The 21,323-nt window shown below is 46.5% G+C and overlaps 2 protein-coding genes across 3 annotated transcripts in view; one reads left to right on the top strand and one right to left on the bottom strand.

Annotated features, from left to right (window-relative positions):
- Nucleotides 1–2,941, top strand: part of LOC135919022 (betaine--homocysteine S-methyltransferase 1-like) — a 42,768-nt gene extending 39,827 nt beyond the window's left edge. For both annotated transcript variants that reach the window (XM_065453766.1, XM_065453066.1), the window contains one exon: nt 2,630–2,941. In XM_065453766.1, the coding sequence (XP_065309838.1) occupies nt 2,630–2,801 (172 nt within the window). In that variant the 3' untranslated portion in view covers nt 2,802–2,941. The remainder of the gene's footprint in view (nt 1–2,629) is intronic.
- Nucleotides 2,942–6,563: 3,622 nt separating this feature from the next.
- The window catches only part of LOC135914084 (solute carrier family 12 member 2-like), an 82,362-nt gene continuing 67,602 nt past the window's right edge, over nt 6,564–21,323 (bottom strand). Inside the window, exons 18-24 of the mRNA XM_065446869.1 lie at nt 18,798–19,012; nt 15,171–15,527; nt 12,253–12,367; nt 11,490–11,576; nt 11,241–11,358; nt 11,068–11,135; nt 6,564–6,890 (exon numbers count right to left, since the gene is read on the bottom strand). Of these exons, the coding sequence (XP_065302941.1) occupies nt 6,755–6,890; nt 11,068–11,135; nt 11,241–11,358; nt 11,490–11,576; nt 12,253–12,367; nt 15,171–15,527; nt 18,798–19,012 (1,096 nt within the window). The 3' untranslated portion in view covers nt 6,564–6,754. The remainder of the gene's footprint in view (nt 6,891–11,067; nt 11,136–11,240; nt 11,359–11,489; nt 11,577–12,252; nt 12,368–15,170; nt 15,528–18,797; nt 19,013–21,323) is intronic.

Genomic DNA, 21,323 nt, shown 5'->3' with positions numbered 1-21,323 from the left:
AATCAGTTTCGGTTTCGGTACTCGGGAGGCGAACCCGTCATGACGTCACGATAGACCGACTCACTCTGTACCTGCAACTGCTGCAGCTGCCGCAAGCAAGCGCAGCCTAAAGAAACGCATGCAGCTCAGTAGAGCTTATATTTTCTTTATACATAGCCCTACCTGTTACACGACGTCAGCAAATTTCGCTCTGTGTCATGACGTCACAACAATGTTGATGATACCAGGTCAGGCACTGCGAGACAAATTTAGCGCCCAAATAACACATACAAGTTTTTCCCGAGCTTCGTACTTGCCGAGTGCGGTGCTTTTACGCGTGTGAATTAAATATATGTGGTAGGTTCTACAAATTCGAAAATACGTGTCAGTTCTCCTTTAAAGGTCAGGGGTGCTATTTTCAACATAAATTCCGCCATACTGTCGAATTCAATTGCGTCATTTCGAGCCAATCAGAGAGGCTTTAGCAGCCCTCCTGGCCAATAGGAGCTGACAAGATGGCGAATTTGACAATGTGGCGAAATTTTACGATGTCAAGAAAAGCACCACTGGTCAAAAGGAAGGCACAGCATGCGGTACTTCACTGCTTCGCGTTTCCGGTTCATCCGGGTTTTGGTGGCCATTGAATTTACGCACCTTTCGCATCGTATATTTATTTGGTCGTTTCATAATGCTCCAAAGCGCTTCAGAGTTCAGTACGTAGGACAGCAAGCAAACTTTACTGCGAACGTAAGCAAGTTCAAATAACGACATTGACCGCCTTATTCTCGTAACGTTTCACGATGCTATAATGTGTATCAGTGCCATCAGCGCACTCTGAAACTAGCGTTAGGATATGGCAGTAATAAAACGATAAAAAAAGAAATCGGGAAGGAGATGCGGCCCATGTTCTGTTGCAATGAAATAAACTTAATAGTGAACGCAACTTGTCTTGTTATTTCCTGTCCGTGCGCGCACGCACGCGCGCACATGGCGCTTGGTCTGTCGGCGTTTTCGCATTTTACTCGACCTCGTGTTCCAGCATTGCCACGTCGTGGCGCCTCCGGCATCGAGCTGCAGCGTTTATGGCAGGCGCAGACATAGCGCTCTGCCGCTTCAACTGCGCTCCTAACGTAGGGCTTCGTGTTCAAGAACGTCGTAGCTCGAGGCAGGCCGCGGGTAGCGGGAGGATTACAAAGTAGGGTTTCACTTCACCGTGCAAACTTTATCGTCGATCTCATTTTCTTCCCTTAGTCGCAGGAAATTACGACACCGACTCCACGAGTGCTGCAGGTGTGTCGCTATTGTCGCTATCGCAGTAAAACAGAAGTGTTGTTCATCTTCGCCTTGCAGAACGCGCGCACGTGAGCTCACTACAGGGGCACGCGCAAAGGTCATTGTGCAGGATTCCGGCGCACTCCAGCAAAACGCCAACAGATTCATTGTGCCTGCTGTGGAGTTCATTATAATAAATAACGACGTGAGGGATACCTAAAGGAAAGCTGTGAACCAACAGCTATGTTTCTTATGTAGCAAGGTACATTATTATTATTATTATTATTATTATTATTATTATTATTATTATTATTATTATTATTATTATTATTATTATTATTATTATTAAGGAACAGTACGTATAAATGCGACCCTCTTTAAGTACGATTTGGTTGTAGAACCACTGCAATATTATTTTGAGGGAATGTGCGGAATACTTTACGACAGAAGCTGCCACCCTCAACATATTCAAGCCAGCAGGCGGGCGAAACATGCGGAGAGCCTGCCTGTTCCTCTGGGACGTTAAACACCATCAATCAAATCTCCCCCTTCCCTCTCTCTCTTTCTCTCTCTCGATATACGCACTGTACTTAGAGTTGCTGCGCTATGCATCACGCTATCTTCTCTGCTGGCTGTGTGCTCAGTGACAACCGAAGAATTGAATACAAGCTCCAGCAACAAAACCACACTGCGCCTTTCCCCTGTGTCTCCGAGCTCGCAACAGCCGTGACGTCACAAAAATGAGCTAACGTTACTGGCCCACGAATCTATACCACTTCTCCGAGCTAAACAGCTGTGTTATTTGCTTCCCATTTATGTTGTCACCGACTGCAGATTTACACTGCCAGAAAGCGCATTCGTCGAACGTACATTGGGCGTCTGAAGTTTACGGATAACGGAATTTGAGAAAATCGCTTAACATTTCCGCAGCCTGGGCACACATGGTATTCCGATTTCCAGCCTAAACTAGCATATGAACACCGCGGTGTAGTAAAGCTTTACCGGCATGCGGGCAATCAGTGCCGTGAAACTCAACTTTCTTCTGTTAAACCCACGCCCCACAAACTTTACATGCCGAATTTACAGTACGGTCTACTGTTAAAGGGAACACGAGTTTGCAGAGAGAGCGCGAGAATTTCTCTTTCTGTTATATATAGTGTGGAATCACCCGGCTTTTGCGGGGAACGCGACTTGTGGGTGAAGGCGCTATCATCTTTCTATACACCCTTGCACAGAGCACATATAGCATCAGCCGAAACTTTCAGCTGAAAGTGCTCTCAATGTGAGAGCCACAGATCGCGGAGTGTTCTATTTAACAGTTGACCGCGCTGTACTCCGCCCACTTATAAACTGATGCTTTCGTCGACCTTTGTCGCAGGGCGTCCCGCGCCTATTGGGAGAGCCTGAGGCCGTCCACGGGCCGGCCTTTCTCGAGCGCCTTCTCGCTGCCGGACAACTGGGGCGTCACGGCGGGCAACGTGGAGCTGAAGCAGCAGAAAGAGGCCACGTCGAGCGAAGAGATCAAGAAGCTGCAGAAACTGAAGAAGTGAACGCCGCCCACTCGCGCTGCCACCCCCCCCCCCCCCCTTTTATATTGTTCCACACCGCTGCTCAATGCCAAAGCAGAAATCAATCACTGTCCTCCATGAGGAGTAAAATTTTGAAGATCAAATAAAGAAATTTTTTTACAGTGCGCTCGTCTTCGTTTAGCACTACGGAAGTCGCGCGTTACACATTCACGGTTCATTCATGGCGCGCGAAGGAACGCGTGCAAAACACGCACGCAAGACCCAAGGACTATGCGCGCATGCGCTCACGAGAAGGCAGCGCCAACGTGTCATTCATAAACACGCGCGGGCATTCTCGAAAGACAATGGCATAGGCAATGACAACTATTTTTTACATACGAGAGATCGTGGAGGGCTTAATTATAACGCTTATACACCACGCCTCGACTATAAGACGCACTGCGTTCACACGCCTGAATTGAACTTCGCTATTTTAGATGTATAGTACTCATGACAGTGCATCGAAATGTTAGACGGCGTTCCATTGGTCAACTATCGTGTGGGCTCCAACAATATCTGATAGATGCAATGACCTATTTTTCTAATCTTTCAATACACTGTCGCGATTGCAAGTGTACTACTAAATTCTAAGATAGCGAAGCGTTTATGTCGTCCCAGTTTCGGTGATTCGTACGCTCGCCCTTCCGCAACATGCGTACTCACAAACTGGCTCAGTTTTCCGTCGTTCTAAGCAGTTTTGACGCTTCGTCTTGTTGCGCATCATCGCCTGGCGATTTATTTACCTATAATAAATTACTAAATTCTGGCGACTTACGTGCCAAAACCAGAATCGGATTATTAGCCATGCCGTAAAGGGGGACTCCGGATCAATTTTGGCCACCTGCAGTGGGGTTCTTTGACGTGCGCCTAAATCTATCTACACGAGCGTCTTTAATGCGGTTAGCATTAGGAGTGTCAAAGTGAAAAAGAAAAGTATGTGCGTGAAGTGTGGGAAGTCAGTCACGACTGAACTGTTGCATTTCATTCCAATAGAGATGCGACCGCCATGGCCTGTATTGAACTTGCGACCTCGAGCTCTGCATCGCAGTGCTATACTAGCCCGAAAGCCACCGCGGCGGGTTTGCCTACAGTATAATCTAGACGGCTGTTCCCTTCGATATTTCGATGCACACGAAGTTTTCTTTTTTTCGCCTTAATATTTTTTTTTTGTGATTGGACGCTTGGCCCGCAATAGACTTCAAAGAAGATGACGTGAAAGAGTGCTAAGACAAAGTACTAATTGCTATCGCAAGTGCCAGCTGAGCCTACACGCCGTAGGTATACATGACACATACGAGGCTTCAGGGAAAGGGTTCACGAACCGCAGCAAACACCAAATGGAATGTGCTATCGCACACATGGAGAAGCTAAGGGAAAATTAGAAGTTTCACCCTATATCCAAAGTACTGACAGCGATAGCTTGTATACCTTCGCAGACCTGTAGTTTGAGGGTTCTTTACAGTGAAGCTGTATATGGCTAGCCGATTTGTCCGTCCGTCGCCTGTTCGCCCAAAACTCCGGCGCAACCCTATGCACATGCGCGAAAAAAAAGAGAGGCGTGCGATTGGCAGCGCCAGTAGTGACGTCGTTGTTTTTCGTCAAAGCCGAGCGCGTGCGCAGCAGTTTCTCCCCGGCTCCGAAATGGGCCGGCCACGCCATCATACGTGCTCCTGGGGAGCAGGCAGCTTTCGATCAGCAACGCTGTCAGCAAAACCAGGAACGAGCTCGTCTACGCAGTGCCGATGCATCAACCCGGGCATAAGAACAGGCTCGGGCAGCGGAGCGCAAACAGCACCTGCGTACCGAGCATCCGGCAGCCTAGAAGACGTCGTTTAATGAATCGTCGGGATTAATCCAGTGAAAAACACCGAGGTTGCACTTTTCAGCTTCGCCGGTTAACCATCATCACGGAGTGCTTTGGGCGGTGATATTCCTTTTTATTTGGCTCCTCTTTTTTATAACATTGCATAGTACGTCTTCCTGAGACATTCACTATGAGAACTATCGGCTTCGTTGTATACCTACGTTCATGATCAGCCGTGAGTTCAGGCTATTTCAGGGGCAAAACAACCGAGTGCTATAGGTAAGTGCGTGAAAAAAAGATGCGCTTTAAAATATTAGTAAGCGTGCCCCCAAAAGAGCAGTAAAAAAATTCTCTAAGATGGTCCTAATAAACGTGGTACGAACACCCACTCACGAGGAAATAGCTGCCATCGGCCAACTTTGGTTTTATAGTATGCGTGCTTTATAATACAATGCTTACCGCAATTCCCAAAAGAGCGTGAAGCGACTCTGCGATGATCGCTAGTGAAGAACAAAGCCACAATGTACGCGGGCTAAAAGGAACAACGCCCTTGGCTTGTGCATTTTATTTATCTTCTCTGCTGTACAATATATTGCAGGATTACATCATATGTATAAAAAGAAAACGAAAAACGCACGCGCACACACACTCGATCTCGTGAAAGGACTAGACATGGATCTATGCGCAGCCGACGGCAGCAAAACGGGGAGGAAAGCGAGAGTTGGGCGCGGGGGAAGGGACCAATATACTTGCACTCGTTCAGGAATACAAGTTCTCTTATTATTGCAAAAGGGTCTGCAACTATAACAAGTCAATGAATGAAGGGCTCGCTTTAGGTTCACTAACAAGCGCAGGCTGCAGCTCTGAACACTCTAGTCACGCCCCGTGGAGTATGTCTAGCTCTGCATTTGTACTAAGTAGAAGGTTTTTTCGTAGTAAAATATTTAGCGCGCACAACTGACAAGGACACAGTGAAGGGGGACACACGAGCGCTTACTCACAACTACTAATTGCGCTCGTGTGTCCCCCTTCACTGTGTCCTTGTCAGTTGTGCGCGCTAAATATTTTCCTACGAATTCGTACCAACTCGCCCAACTATCAGTTCTGCTGCAGGTTTTTTTCTTTACAGAGTTGGGGAGGCAACGCTGACTTAAACAGAGCTTTTCAGCACTCTGGACTGCGGAGTGCGACGTAAAAAAAAAATTCTGTGACTAAGTTTTTTTTTTTTTGGTTATCGATTGCTGGGCACTTGGCCGGGAGTTCTTGATATATAAATTGAACATAAGTATCGTATCAGATGTGCTGATAACGACTGTAGTTTCACAAGCCCTGCTAACGCACGTAGCTGTCACGCCAACTGTTTGGCGAGCTAGAGACTTCGCGTCAGACGGCGATGCGTAGTCTTTCGCACGCACTATGGAGGTTAGCGTTCTACACACCAAAAGATGGCGAGGAAGCCCGCGTTACAGATACGAATGTTAATGCTGCGCATAGTACTGCCACCGGTTAAAGTAAGCTCGGATTCCTAATGAACCGTAGTGCTCGATATGAGTCGAGAACGAGAGGTCATTTCGAGAGCCCTCGAGTAAAAAGCTATTTGCAGGCGATCTTAGCGCAAAATAAAAAAAAAAGAGAAAAAGAAACGGCGCTGGCATCGCGAGCGGTGCTGCAGAATTAAATCCCCGAGTTCATAGTTGCATCTAAAAGCGCTCAACATTCTGCACTACAAATCTACAGAATCAAAAAAGCAGCAAGAATCAAAGCGATGGCGAGTGACTGACAGTCTGACTTGGACTGCGCATGACGATATCTACAAATGGGCGCGCACTGAGCGTGAAGCGACAGCTGCTTTTCCTCTAGTACACAAACTACGTCCGCTTTACACATTATTCTTCAATAAAATCGCAACTACAAATTCTGGAAACTAAAGGAACGAAAGAGAAAAACCAAATGATGAACTATATATAAAACTATATATAAGTGGAGGGAGACTGATTCGTGACGTCACAGCACCAGGCCGTGCACCACGGCTCGCCGTATGTGGCGTAAGGCTCTTCTTCATCCTCCATATGGGCGATGCTTTTTTTTTTCTTCTTCTTTATGCAGGATTTTCTGGAAACGGTGTTCTTCCCTACGAGTAGAACGTGAGCACGCTGGTCTGGTTCCCCCGTACAAGCAGGAACGGAGGCATGTCCTTCGTGAGCATTTCCAACCACGCCATGTACATGGGCGCAGTGCAAGTCCCCTTGCGAGGCATGGGCAAGGTCCTGCGGGGAAGAACGTTCGCATTACTTAAAGGAATCCGCTGCTCTTCCATCGCGAGACCGAACAGATGTTGTCACGTTGTAGCGATGGTGAAAATACAGGAAGAAGAGTGACTGGAGAACAAACATCGAACTTCGTATACTGGGCGAACTTGTGCCCTGAAATGGCGGCGGCGATAGTGACGAGCTTGTTCGTTCGAGTCGTATTTATTTAAAGATACCTTACACGCCCCTAGAGGCATTGTGTAAGGGGGGAGAGTACGCTCAAATATCATACTATAATTAGAATACATATGTGAATACATATACAAAAAATGCAGTGTAAGAAATGCGCTAACATACAGTAATGCGGTGTTAAAATTGTACAAAGGACAAACCGAATACTTTTGAACGTGAGAGGTCAGTGAACAAGAAACTTTCACAAAGTAAAATATAACCAATAGAGTTACAGACCGAGCGGGACAATATTTGGCTATGATAAAGCAGTACTTAAGGGGTATTACCACAATAATAACGGGAAAATCAAGAAAAATAACACGTTAGGTTATGTAGAGTTACAAAAATGCGTTGTTAGAAGACGCCCGAAATTTTCCTGGTCACTCTCATAAGCGATGGCGTTATGAAGATTAGAGCGGAGTGGTTAAATGAATTAGTCTTTGCGTAGATGCGCATGAAATTGAACTGCCTGTACAGCCGGTATGACCTGTAATGAGGAGCTTCAAGAGGCAGAACTGATGGTGCTGTATTATGGACATATTTATGAAATAATGTTAGCACGGCTATATTACGACGATCATGCAAGGGCTGTAGTGAGAGGTCGAGTTTAATTTGTGTTATGCTTTCGTTATAGTCATAACAACGTGAAATAAAACGCGCAGCCCAATTCTGAATAGATTCGAGTTTTTCGATCAAGTATTTCTGATGAAGAGACCAGACGAATGCGGCGTATTCAAGCTGAGGTTGAACAAATGTTAGATAAGCTAGTTTACGAATGTCTTTAGTAGAATTATGCAACTTTCGTCTTATGTGCCCTAATGATCTCGAAGCATTGGCGCATATGTATGCAATGTGCGTTGAACACGAAAGAGTGGAAGTTAACACCAAGATATTTATATTGAGTATAATGCAAAATAGTGATGTTATCTATGTGATAAGGAAACGTAGATTTAGTACGCTTGCGGCTAAAAGAGACAATTCTACATTTAGAAACGTTAAGCTTCATTAGCCAAGTGTTACACCAAAGAGAAATAAGTTCTAGATCTTTTTGGAGGGTTGTATGATCATCGGCACATTTGATGGAACGACAAAGAATGCAGTCGTCTGCGAAAATGCGCACGTGTGAGGAAATGTTATTGGATAAGTCATTAATGTATATTAGAAATAGTAATGGCCCAAGAACGATGCCTTGTGGTACACCTGAAGTAACGTGCGAAATAGGAAAAATTATTAACTGCTGTGAATTGCTGATGATAAGAAAGGCAATTGCGAATCGGTGTTAGTGTAAGATAATCTAATTTAAGAGCAGATAATTTCGAAATTAAACAGCAATGTGCTACGAGGTCAAACGCTTTTGAGAAGTCTAGGAAAGCACAATCAGTTTGTAGATACTCTTCCATGTTAGTATGCAAATCAGTTGTTAATTCTAGTAATTGCGTTTCACAAGAGAAGTTTCTCCGAAATCCGTGTTGGTTATAAAAGAAAAATTTGTTGGCTTCCAGGTGACTGTAGACATTTGATGCCATACGTGTTCTAACATTTTGCACCATATAGATGGTAATGATATTTGGACGGTAGTTTTCCGATGAATGTTTATTACCTGACTTAATTATGGGTATGACCTTTGCTATCTTCCAATCTGAGGGAAGCACGCCAGTTTCTAAAGATTGCCCGAAAATGTGAGACAGAATTTTACTAGATGTTATGACGGTGTTTTTCAGAATTTTAGAATGAATGTCGTCAATGCCACAGGATGTGGTTAGCCTGAGGTTATTTATCAGGCATGCGACAGCTTCAACTGTTATTTCAATTGGTAACATGTATTGGTAGTTTAGCTCCGGTGCATCTGGCAGATCAGCCTGATCTTCTGTGGTGAATATATAGAAGAAAAATAACTATTTAAAGCAGAAGCACAGTGATTATCTGGAATGGGAGTGTTATTATTGTTGTGTAAAGAAATGTTAGTGAGGTTCTGATCTGGGCTATAATGTGCCAGAACTTTCTGGGATTAGATTTTAGAAGAGAAGGTAGGTCATGAGCGAAGTATTTACCTTTAGCTGAAGATAGGGCAGAACAGTAAATTTTCAAGCTTTCCTTGTACGTGTCCCAAGCTGCTTGCGTGTGCAAGCGCTTAGCACTTTCGTAATGGCGCTGCTTCCTGTTTCTCAGTAAGCGTAGGGATCTGGTGAACCATGGGTTAGATTTATCACTGGTTATCCTCATGAGAGGGGCGTGCTGGCTAACCAAGGCAGACATCTTACTCCTAAAGAGTATCCAATTCTCATCCACCGACCGACTGTGAAATGAAGGTAACAGCATGTGGGAACAGAACATATCTAATTCCGAATTCATAACGTTGTAATTGGCTTTGTTATAATCGCAACGTTGCTGTCACGTTGTCCGCAACTTGTAGCACAGTAACTGTACATTGTATATTACTTTGAGACATCCGCTTGGGTTCGAGAGAGTGGTATAGTTCTCTACACTGTATGATAAGATGGGCACGTCTTTCTACATTTGGCAAAAGCATTGCAGGAGAGGAAAAGGAATGGAGGGGCTTTAATTGTCTTTTTTTTTGTCACAACTACACGAAGACAATAACAGTTAATGCAGCCAATAAAACCATAGGGAATTTTATTTTGAGTTTTTAATGGAAGTGTAGAAATGACAAGCTAAAGAAAAGTGTAAGTTGACGAAAAAAAAAAACTACTTGCAACAGGTGCAAGCTGAACCCACAACCTCCGCATTACGCGTGCATAGCACTACCTATTGCGCTGTACGGCGGTAGCTGTTCCCATGTCTGCATTTTTGGATATTTAACACTTTACCGACGAATACTGCCTGCAGGCAACAATGTCTTTTCTTGCTGAGTTTTGGAATTGGGTACAACGTTTGTGGCTAAATGTCGTCGGGCACCACATAATGACGGGCAACAAGCATCGTTCGTCGGTATAGAGCACGAGCCCAGGACGAGATGAAATAACTTCGATACGCGACTCGCTTTCTTTTGAAAGCGCAGTGAGAGGAGACAGACCGACGCAAGAGCTCCCCCGGCTGCAGTGGTGTGACACACGGGATATAGAGCACACGAAATGTGCCCCTGTGGCTCACATATGTCGAGTGATGTCTGTACAAATTCCGAACGAAGCCATAGGTGACTTGGGGAGAAGCTCACTTTCAGTTTTCAGCCTGGTGTTTTCCCCTACTGCCGAAAAAGTTTTTTTTTTCGTTGATTATGTTTATACTTGCTGTGTTTGGCACACTTAGACAGGTAATTCACAGTACTTTCAAGAAATGATACGCGCCGTCAATAAAAGGTCATGTAAGTGCATGACCTTTTATGATCATGATCATGATCATGAGTGCATGATCCAGCGAGTGTTAGCTGGCGCCACTCCTCTCCATGGGATCGTACGCGGAGCATCCTTAAGGCCAGTGGCGTCCTGTAGTATGTTAACTCTTATGAGCAGGCAGCTGACGAATCGAAACCCTCGCACGCCACCTTAAGGCATCAAACCTGCCGCAGTTGAGATTTTCGTTACGCAATGAACGAGAAGAAGGGGAATCGAGGGGTTCAACAACATTATGGAGATACAGGAACACCGTGATATAACGAATGCATTTACAGCGACGACATTATGTGATAATGCCTATTACTGCGCACGTCCAATGCAAAAAGAAATGTTACAGAATATTGGTGAGTGGTATAGATCGAGTGCCAGCTTCGAAAATACCTGTGAAGTCTGATCAGCTAGATCGCCTTTCGTTTTCATTATGAAGTGCTGCGACAATGTTTCGCTTTTAAGAACAAGTTCTTTGTTCCGCGACACGCACATGCACAATTTATCAACGGCGCACGTTGGAGTCTAGTTGTGTATAGCATGCTTCTCTATTCAAGACATCCAGAGCTAGGTTGCGGATAACGTATGTGATGCAGAATCTAGCCAGAAAAGAAATGACTTACATCACTATTAGCGATGCACTTGTTGAGTATTGCCGCAGAAGCTCGTGCAGTCGCAAATTTCGGTTTGTCTGGAAGAAATAAAAAACGTTATGGGAAAGTTTAGCTTGTGCCTAAAATTGAGCAAATAGCAGAGTTCCGAGAAGAGTTGAGAGACACAAACGCTTACGGCGTACCTTTTCTTTAAAGGCTAGAATCTCCGATTCCGACACGAACGGCGCTGACGCCTGATCGGACTCGGCGTCTTTCGACGATCGCCTCCACGGGTTCAGGATTTTAAAGAATTCTTCTTTGCTGCAAGTAATGAGGACAGTATTGCAGAGACTGATATGTGCCATCGGAAAGTGCAAAAGCAGTCTTGTCGCGCACAGAAGCGTTGTGTCTGATGCCGACAACAAAAATAGGAAGACAGAAGCTACACTTACGTTGATGCCTGCGGTGGTTTCACAATATCGGGAATGATGGTCACGTCCGAGTACTCTATGCGAAACTTGCTCAAAAGGGCAGCCATGCTGAAAAGCGGAGCAAGAGCGTTCGGTTATTCAACGACCCCGCGCGCGAGACATAGCACTTGCAAGGCGACGCGCAACCAGACACTCTGAAGTTCAAGCAGGTACGAACGATCCCTTTCCCAAGTTTACACAGTTCCTCTTGACTTAGAGCAATTAATTATCTTAAACAACAAAATTCGTCGAAACATTAAAGAGCACGTGTTTTAAATGCGATTCTTTCAACTCGCTGTAACAAAGTCAGACCGTACAGCCCCTTTAGTAGTAAAATGTACTTTCTAAGACATGGGTGCTAGGAAGAGCGACATTTTCCTTCGCGCAAGAACACTTCAAGTTCATTCTCCAGAGTCAAATGCTGAATTACGGATCGATTCCCTTATTCACTGAAAGTGACTGGTTGATTTATTGATCGATATATTGAGTGACTTATTGATTTACTCACAGGAGTACCGTTTTGGTTGATTGATTTAACGATTGAGATTCATGCACCTGCTCAGTGGTTCGTTGACTTAATTATTGATCCAATGAAGAGGGAGTTTCACGTCTCAAATCAACAAGTGAGCTAGAATATAAGCCGTGATGATTGATGGCGCAAGGGCCATACGCCGTAGCGGAGGACACTGATTAGGTATACCTTAATTTGCATAGGCTCACTACCTCTGACACAAAAAAGACTCACTTGCGCTGTTCCTTGTCCAGCTCGTACTTTTTGTTGGCGAGTGCGAACACCCTGAGGTGACAGCTTGAGAACTGGGACCTCGTCGACAAAAGGTACGGGATAAGCATCGTCAAGCCTGTGGACAAAAACGCAGAAATAAAAACGCTTGAACAGGTCAGTGGCTCTGCGAATCATTAAATGATGTATTTCTCCCGATTCAAACTACTTTTTGCACTTGGAAAGCATATTTAGCGCCAGCAAACAAGGACAGAAGGGAGACGACACCACAAAGCGCGCTCCCTTCTTCCTCCTGTCCTCATCGTCGTCCTTCTGTCCTTGTTCGCTGGCGATAAATATGCTTTTCAAGTCAGTTTACCAACACGCCCAACAAATGGCAACACTTTTTTGCATAAGTAGGAAATTCAATAAGAAGTTGGTTAAAATGTGCATAACTTCAAGCGGCCGCTTTTCGAGCTAGTGTCATGGTTGGCTAACAAAGATGCCCTGTCAGGTACTATCGTGGGCAATTTACGACATAAAATGGTAGTGGTTTGTGCTAGTTCATTACAATTCGTGATCAATGTTATTTGCACACCAGTCGAAACGAGGTCAGGGGAACGACAGACGAATGCGCGTGCTCAAGCCTGTCTTGTTGATTGCACATGCATATTTTTATTGTGTCTTTCATGTTACGTCACATTCATGCATGTATATAAAGCACTTGACTTCCTACCATTAAAACCAGTTGAAAGATTGCGCTTGTGTATGTCGTTCTCCTGTCCTCGTTCCAAGCGGTGCACAAATAACATTTATTACTACATGAAGTAACGCTGATTCCTACGGAACTGATTCCGATAATTAATTTATGGCGGACAGCTGTGCAGCTATTGACAGCTGTGGAGGTGTTCATTTCACAAGTTAGAATCATTCTTGCAAAACGGTGTAGCTAATATTCGGTGTTGGCACAAACTTATCTTGGGTACAGTCGCCATGGAGGTCGCGACCCAACACAACCACTTTTTTTAGCAAAATGTCGCGAACTGATGGTGACTTGCACAGAATTTTGTTTTTAAAATGGAAACTAAATTATGAGGTTTTACGTGCCGAAACCACTTTCTGATTATGGGGCACGCCGTAGTGGGGAACTCCGGAAATTTTGACCACCTGGGTCTCTTTAACGTGCACCTAAACCTAAGTACACGGGTGTTTTCGCATTTCGCCCCCATCGAAATGCGGCCGACTTGGCCGGGGTTCGATCCTTCGACCTCTTGCTCAGCAGCCCAACATCGCACACTCTAAAAAAAAGTTTACACCCTCTGGCGCTTATCTCTTCCCCAAACAATGATCGTCATCTGCATTGCTTGCGTTTCGACTCTCTTGAAAACTCGGCACTCGCTACTTTCCTGTCGAGAATGCTTTGTCAAGCTGATAACGCGGCAAGCCGTTCGTGACTGTGAAGTATCGGGCTCGCTGCGTTAAAGAAAAGAAATGCGGGCAAGAGAGATGACGCTTATTGTTTGGGGACAAAATACAAACCAAAGGCTGCAAACTTTTTTGAGAGTGTAGCCACTAAGCAACCACGGCGGGCTAATATTGTGTTTAATGCTTTGTCTGCTTTTATTAACGCTATAGACGTCTTCCTTAACGATGTTTTCAAACCAGTTCTTCACTACTTCCAGTGATGACGAGTCTACGCTCGGGATGTGAAAAAGCAAAATGTGAAAGTAGCGCCTAATGGTAAAAGCTAAAATGGCCGCCTCCACTCGGCCATTAAGCAAGTGTACGGGGGCCAGCGTGTGCTCACCGAATTCAGCTGTGCCCACATGCAGTTGACTTGTTCAATGATCCGAGTAGTAGTTACTCGTTGTAGTGCTGCTTGCCTTTGCCTTCGTGAATGTATAGGGCTTAGTGCTGTAGATGTCTGACCCTGTGACCTTTCGTTTCATTTTCCTACTACTTAGTTTTTATATATCGTTATTTCTGCTATGAGAAAAGTAGTAGCCGGCACCATTATGGGGTGATTACATCTGTTTCTTTTAGTTTCGTTTCAATAAAAAAAGAATAGCAGCTGCTTTATGTTGCCGGAAAGCCTATATGGCCAGAAATAAAGTCACTTAAGAAAGTTCCTAAGACTCCGAACAAGCAACGTTATAATTAAGGTGACTAAACGATAAATTTAACGCCTATCTCTAAGTCATCAGCACTGCTGAGATCTCTCGGTCATCCGAAACGAATGACGCGTTGTACTGAGCTACGCAGGTGAGTTGATTCGGAAGCTCGCTGGACCGAATGAACGCAACAAAAATTCTGCACTATAAAATTAATGCAAAGTAAATATTAAACTTGAGCGCCAGTCCATCAGTGTGACGTCCCGGATTTCAAAATACTTTTTCGCATTTCCGCCATTGTGGCTCAACACATTTAGGTTCAAAACGTTCAAGTTCACTCTTGGACTACATTATATCTTCACTGATAAAAGGTTAACTAGGGCGGAGCCCACAACATCGAAATTCGTGTCCTCGCGGCCAGATGTTGCGGTAGCTTGGAGGTGGCGTCGCGACCCAACTCTCGTTCTCGCATCTGTTCCGGCTCCCCAAGAAACTAGGAAGGGTAATCGCAAACACAGGTCAAATTATTCCTCTCTTTAGTGTCCCCTTGAGAAACTGGGTTGCAGCGACACCACTCGACTGACGCAGTCACTGCTTTTCGTATAGCCACGCACTAGCGACAAATGCAACGGAGCGAAAGTGCGTTTCTCAAGCAACTCTGTCAAGCAAAAGCCCCGAGAAACGTTTTTGAACTAGTGCCCGTGCGCCTGCTAAAGAAAGAAAGGAAAAGCCACGGGGTAACAGACCCCTGTCTCGGGAACCCGCTCTCAAACAAGTTTCAACACGGCGCCCAAAACCTCGGGGCGCGAGCGACGTGCGCACACGTTTTACCTCCGTCGTCGTAGAGCCACCAGACGTCGATGGAGCCTTTCTTCTGCTTGCGCTGGAACTGGTTCACCGAGTGCAGCACGTTCTTGGGCACGCTCCGCTCGAAGGCCTGGGACGAGGTGCGCCGCGTCCAGCGCTGCAGCACCGTGGGTGCCGACGAGTCGCGCCGGAACGTCACCGTGACGCTCTCGTGGCCGATGACCGGGGCGCCTCCGCCGGACGAGGCGCCGCCGCGGGGGCTGGCCGACGGCGAGGAGGCGTTCTTGCGGTACGTGCCCAGGCCGGAGTCCCTGTTCGCCCTCTCCACGGTCGGAGTCTGCGGCGCCGTCGAGGACTCGTCTTCGTCGCCCGAGCTACCCGCTGCACCGCGACCGCATCGAGAAATGGGTAATCTTGTACATCGCGTCGTTTCATGCACTGGAACGCGTTGCCTTCCGAACATTTGTGTTAAGGAAGGTTACAGATAACGGTTATCCTTATTAGCTTTATGAGTATTACAGGCCTTTCCGGAAATAAAATAATTCGGTTGGTTAGCGCTGCGCCCCAAGTGTTTTCATCACACTCTCACGTCGCGCTGTTCGCTTCATACAAGTCCAGCAGAAGTGCCAACGAGCCCAAATTGGCACCTTGTTGTCATATGCCTATAGCCTTAGAATGATTTCCTCAAAAGAGACTTAAAGATATATTAAGATCTGACTTGTCGCACAGTCGCACATACATGCAAGGCCCACAACAAATACGCGCACAAAACTAGTATACTTGATGGAGCACATAAAGCTAGCATACTTGATGGCGAACAGGTATAGGTACTCATGCAAGCCTCACACAGGGCCGTGTCAGCCTCACTTACCTGGTTACTCGGGACGACACAATACACTATATAATTGGCACATAGGCGATAGGCACGTGGAACGTGGAACACACCCCCTTACGTGTTGAGTCTATATGGAGGGGCACAGGAATACGCCCTCTGTAGTGTCCGGCAATGAAGGTAATGTAACTCCACCAGAGATGTTACGGGAAGGAAGAAGAGTATATTTATTTACAGAAGGTTTAATGTCCGAGTCGACACACGTAGACGAGCATTAGTTCATATCTTCTTCGTCGTCTCATATCCCGTCGGTCACCTAGCATGGTTTCGACGAAAGCTGTAGGCTTTTGCAGACTTACTCTCAGGGTATCTCTTCCAATTATTTGTTGCCGAGCATCAAAAAACACTAAACAAGGAACATACAGCACACGACAGATGCGGATCAAAACAAATAGTGTTGCGAGGAACGCATGCGTGCAGCCCAACTTCAGAGACGAGCATACTACAAAAGTGCACAACAACAACAGCAGCAGCAGCAGCAGCAGCAACAACAACAACAACAACAACAACAACAACAAACAACAACAACAACAACAACAACAACAACAACAACAACAACAACAACAACAACAACAACAACAAAAAGCTCTATGAACGAAGCACTGCGTTCCTGAAAATAATTCAGACTTCGTACACAAAGCTATAACATAAATTAGGCTATCACATCATTGCTTTGGATCAGTGTTCTGCGCGGAAGTGCGCGTCGATCGACTCACCGGCCAGCGTGAGGGCTGCCAGAAAGACCAACCACGAAGCGGTCGGTCTCAGGGCTGCATAGAGGGCAGCGAAGGCGGCAAGCGAGAGAGAGAGAAAGAAAGAAAGAGAAGAAGAAGAGAGAGAGAACACTCGGTGAAAGAATTCAACGTTCTGAGCACGCTCGCAGAGAAAGTGCCGAGCGTAAGTACAGCGCGGTTTTGGCGGCGGTTTTGAACGCTACGGCCGAAGTGAAAGTCAATAGGGCCGTGAATGAGGCTGGTTCGTAGATGTTTACTTCTTTTGCGCTGCCTTGCACTTTGTACGCGAAACAAATCAATTATAGCAACGGAGGTACATAACTAAGCAAAGGCTATTTCTGCTCTAGTGTCTTTGCTCGTGGTTAATTTGACTGCAGGGAAAAGCAACACCCAATATATAAAAGAACGGGTGAATAACATGCCGCGCGCACTCGAAATCAAGGAGTGACCAGACATTTTCTGCAACGGGCCACCATGTAGCCCGAAGTAAATTATAACCTTGCGACGCACCCTGCTGCACGCGAATTGCACTTCTTTTTTTCTTGCCGAAGTACCCAGTCGCCATGGTATGAAATGCCGATTGATCCATTCCGCGACGAATAGTTATTTTATTAGGGCCAATACAGGCTTCCATTTCAAGGAGCATCAAAGCGCCATGTCATCGTATACAGGCAACCACATTGAACTCGGCAGGCGATCGCCTGGTATGAAAAATCACACCGTGCTAAAAAAAAAGAAAAAAAATCTGCTAGGAGTCTGGCGCAGTGATGTGTGAACATCGGCTGATTGATCATTCATAAAAATCTGGAACGATTCGAACGACGTCCTCGTAGAAAAGGCAGACGAAAAATGCCGTCTGGCCAACAAGTGGCTTATTCTTTCCACAGAACTTCATATTAGTTGGTTAGGCGCGTACCAAACAAACGGTAAATTGCGTGTCTACCACGGAACTTGTGACCGCATACATTTCATGCGTACGTTTCTAGGTGTTTGTTTTAAACTGAGCTTATTTGCTTCCACAAATGTTCGTCCCTCGCAAAAATGAGATTTTAGACAGCGCTTCGCCTTGTCAAATTCTCGGCTTGGCCTTTTCTATACGCCCAATTTTTACACACTGCGCCTGCTTTGACCGGTATTCTGTATGGCCTTATGGTATTCTATGGCATTATGACATTATGCAGTCAAATGCTTATAGTGCTTCGGACCGCCTATTACGTTAGTCCAAGAAGCTTTCTGCTTGCACCCAGTCCCTTTCTGCACCGCCAAACGGGGTTCATTTTCTGAATGCCTTACTCTAGTCACACAGGTTAGAACTGACGGTAGTATCGAGGATAAAAGGAGCCGCACCGATGGAAGAGATGGCGAAGAAGATGAGAAAGAGAGAAATAAAAGTGGCAAGAAGTATGTGGGGAGGTAAAGAAAGCCGAGCCAAATTGGCTACCCTTCAATGTCGAAGGGGAGAAAGGGTGCGAAATGATGCAAAGGAAAGTAGTTTATCTAAACGCGCACACACAAGCACACACAAGAGTTTGTAATTCAGTCGCCACGGCACAGCAGAGAGGAAGAACTAGTTTGAAGGTGGGGGCTCACATTGCCCTGCCGTATTCCGCTCCCACTAATGCCTGCGTGCCTGCCAACGTCTTTTGTGCGACGTATACTAGCCGCACAACCACGCTCTTCCTTGCTGCGCCGCGCGCGGCCGCGTAGCTACCATATGACGTCATACTCGTGCGCTCGCTTGCGGCCGCGTAGCTACATAGCCGGGTCTCAGCTAGTGCGCTCGCCTGCATGAGTTGTTTCTTCGTCTAGCCGAACCAAATATAGCCAAGCAACAGCAGTTCACCAGGCTAAACAGTGGTTCAACAACTAAAATAAAGGCTAGTATGCTCCGCATCCTGCGCTTAACCTTAGCTAAGCCACAGCCATTTTTTATCGGGTTAACACATAACTATCTGACAGAAAGCCCGCCTACATCACTCCGTTTCACGAGATTGGTTGGAAGAAAGGCGAGGGGGCCCCGCATACCTTGCGAGAGCTGCGAGTTGGAGCCGTGCCTGGGAAGGGTGTCGATCGAGGAGGCGTCCCGGTTCAGGCTGCCCTCGGTGCCCGCGGGCACTGCGGACGCAGCGTCCGAGCTCGCGGTCGCGCCGGCGGCCATTTCCTCCGCCGAGTACTTGGAAAAGTCGATGCCCTCGGCGAGGCGCAGGATGCACAATGACATGTGCGAGTCGAAGGAGTGGCTGCGTGAGAAAGAAATGCCACGTACAACGGTGGTTCGAGTCTCTTCGATTATGTTTGTTTCTATTTGCAGATGAGCACGCACTTCGTCTCCAACAGACGATTAAAGCACGCCGGGAATGAGGCGCTAATACATTTCCCGTTGCTGTACTTGAAAATGTATTCCATTTTATTTTCTATTTTGCTCAGTGGCGCAGCTCTTTCGTCGCGAGCAACAGAAGAAAGCGCTTTCGCCCGAGGAAGCGCAGAGTGCCACCTGTGGTCTGACCTTCGCGATGACTCTAGTGCCAACTTATAGAAGGGGGACCACTCGGGCCCAACAACGAAGAGCGAGAAGTACTAACATTTGTTTTTCTGCGGTTTTACATGCCGAAACTACTACATGATTATGAGGCACGCCGTTGTGGGGGACTCCGGAATAATTTTGAGCACCTAGGTTTCATTAGCGCGCTCCGCTATGGCAGCTAATATACGGTGCACGAACGCTGCCGCATTCTGCCTTTATCTAAAGCGCGGCCGCTGCCGCTGGAATCGCACCATCGACCTTGTGTTCAGCAACGCTACGCCATAGCCACTGAGCTATACCGTGGTAGGTAAGAACATTACCATATTGAGAGCCTTGTATCCCGAAGGCACGCTTGTGAAGTGCTGCTGCATAATTGTGCTAGTGCGCGCACACCTCTCAGTCCGTTTTCCGCCTGCGGCAACAGCAAGTACTGGAAGAGCACAATTTAAACGTACTGTCTGTTCAACGGAATGACTCGATGTGCCACTACATATATGCTTGCAATGGCCTCATAGCTAATGACCGTGCACTGAAAACGAAGACGGGCGCAGACAAAACACCAGCGCCTGATTTGTGTCTACGCCTTCCGTCGTCTTCGTTTTTAAGCGTGCTCTTGTTATTAGCCATGAACCGGTACAAACTTGTCCAGTTCTCTATCCTCTTGAACGGCTTCGCCTTATGCGTGTGTGCAATGTGATCGAGCGCGCGACCTGTACAAGGTGACCGTGTTTCTGGTGTGCAGCTCATGAATATTCATCCAGCTTCCGTCACCGTGCCTACGCAACATTTTGAGCTAGCTATGCTTCACAGCGTCGTTACCCAATGGCACAGCTCACACGGTGTGCGAACGACGTGTCCATATTGTTGCCGCCATCTTCGAACCTGCTATGACAAAATTCAGTTATTTTACACACTCTCTATACTAAGAGCCATGTGCTGGTCCTATTAAGGAACCTCTCAGCACCCGCCGCGGTGGCTTAGCGGCTACGGTGTTGCGCCGATAAGAACGAGAACAGACAGACAGACAGACAGACAGACAGACAGACAGACAGACAGACAGACAGACAGACAGACAGACAGACAGACAGACAGACAGACAGACAGACAGACAGACAGACAGACAGACAGACAGACAGACAGACAGACAGACAGACAGACAGACAGACAGACAGACAGACAGACAGACAGACAGACAGACAGACAGACAGACAGACAGACAGACAGACAGACAGACAGACAGACAGACAGACAGACAGACAGACAGACAGACAGACAGACAGACAGACAGACAGACAGACAGACAGACAGACAGACAGACAGACAGACAGACAGACAGACAGACAGACAGACAGACAGACAGACAGACAGACAGACAGACAGACAGACAGACAGACAGACAGACAGACAGACAGACAGACAGACAGACAGACAGACAGACAGACAGACAGACAGACAGACAGACAGACAGACAGACAGACAGACAGACAGACAGACAGACAGACAGACAGACAGACAGACAGACAGACAGACAGACAGACAGACAGACAGACAGACAGACAGACAGACAGACAGACAGACAGACAGACAGACAGACAGACAGACAGACAGACAGACAGACAGACAGACAGACAGACAGACAGACAGACAGACAGACAGACAGACAGACAGACAGACAGACAGACAGACAGACAGACAGACAGACAGACAGACAGACAGACAGACAGACAGACAGACAGACAGACAGACAGACAGACAGACAGACAGACAGACAGACAGACAGACAGACAGACAGACAGACAGACAGGCAGACAGACAGACAGACAGACAGACAGACAGACAGACAGACAGACAGACAGACAGACAGACAGACAGACAGACAGACAGACAGACAGACAGACAGACAGACAGACAGACAGACAGACAGACAGACAGACAGACAGACAGACAGACAGACAGACAGACAGACAGACAGACAGACAGACAGACAGACAGACAGACAGACAGACAGACAGACAGACAGACAGACA

Source organism: Dermacentor albipictus, chromosome 1 (genome assembly GCF_038994185.2).
Source record: "Dermacentor albipictus isolate Rhodes 1998 colony chromosome 1, USDA_Dalb.pri_finalv2, whole genome shotgun sequence".
Taxonomy (NCBI): Eukaryota; Metazoa; Arthropoda; class Arachnida; order Ixodida; family Ixodidae; genus Dermacentor; species Dermacentor albipictus.
This window is presented reverse-complemented; position numbering and strand designations above follow the sequence as displayed.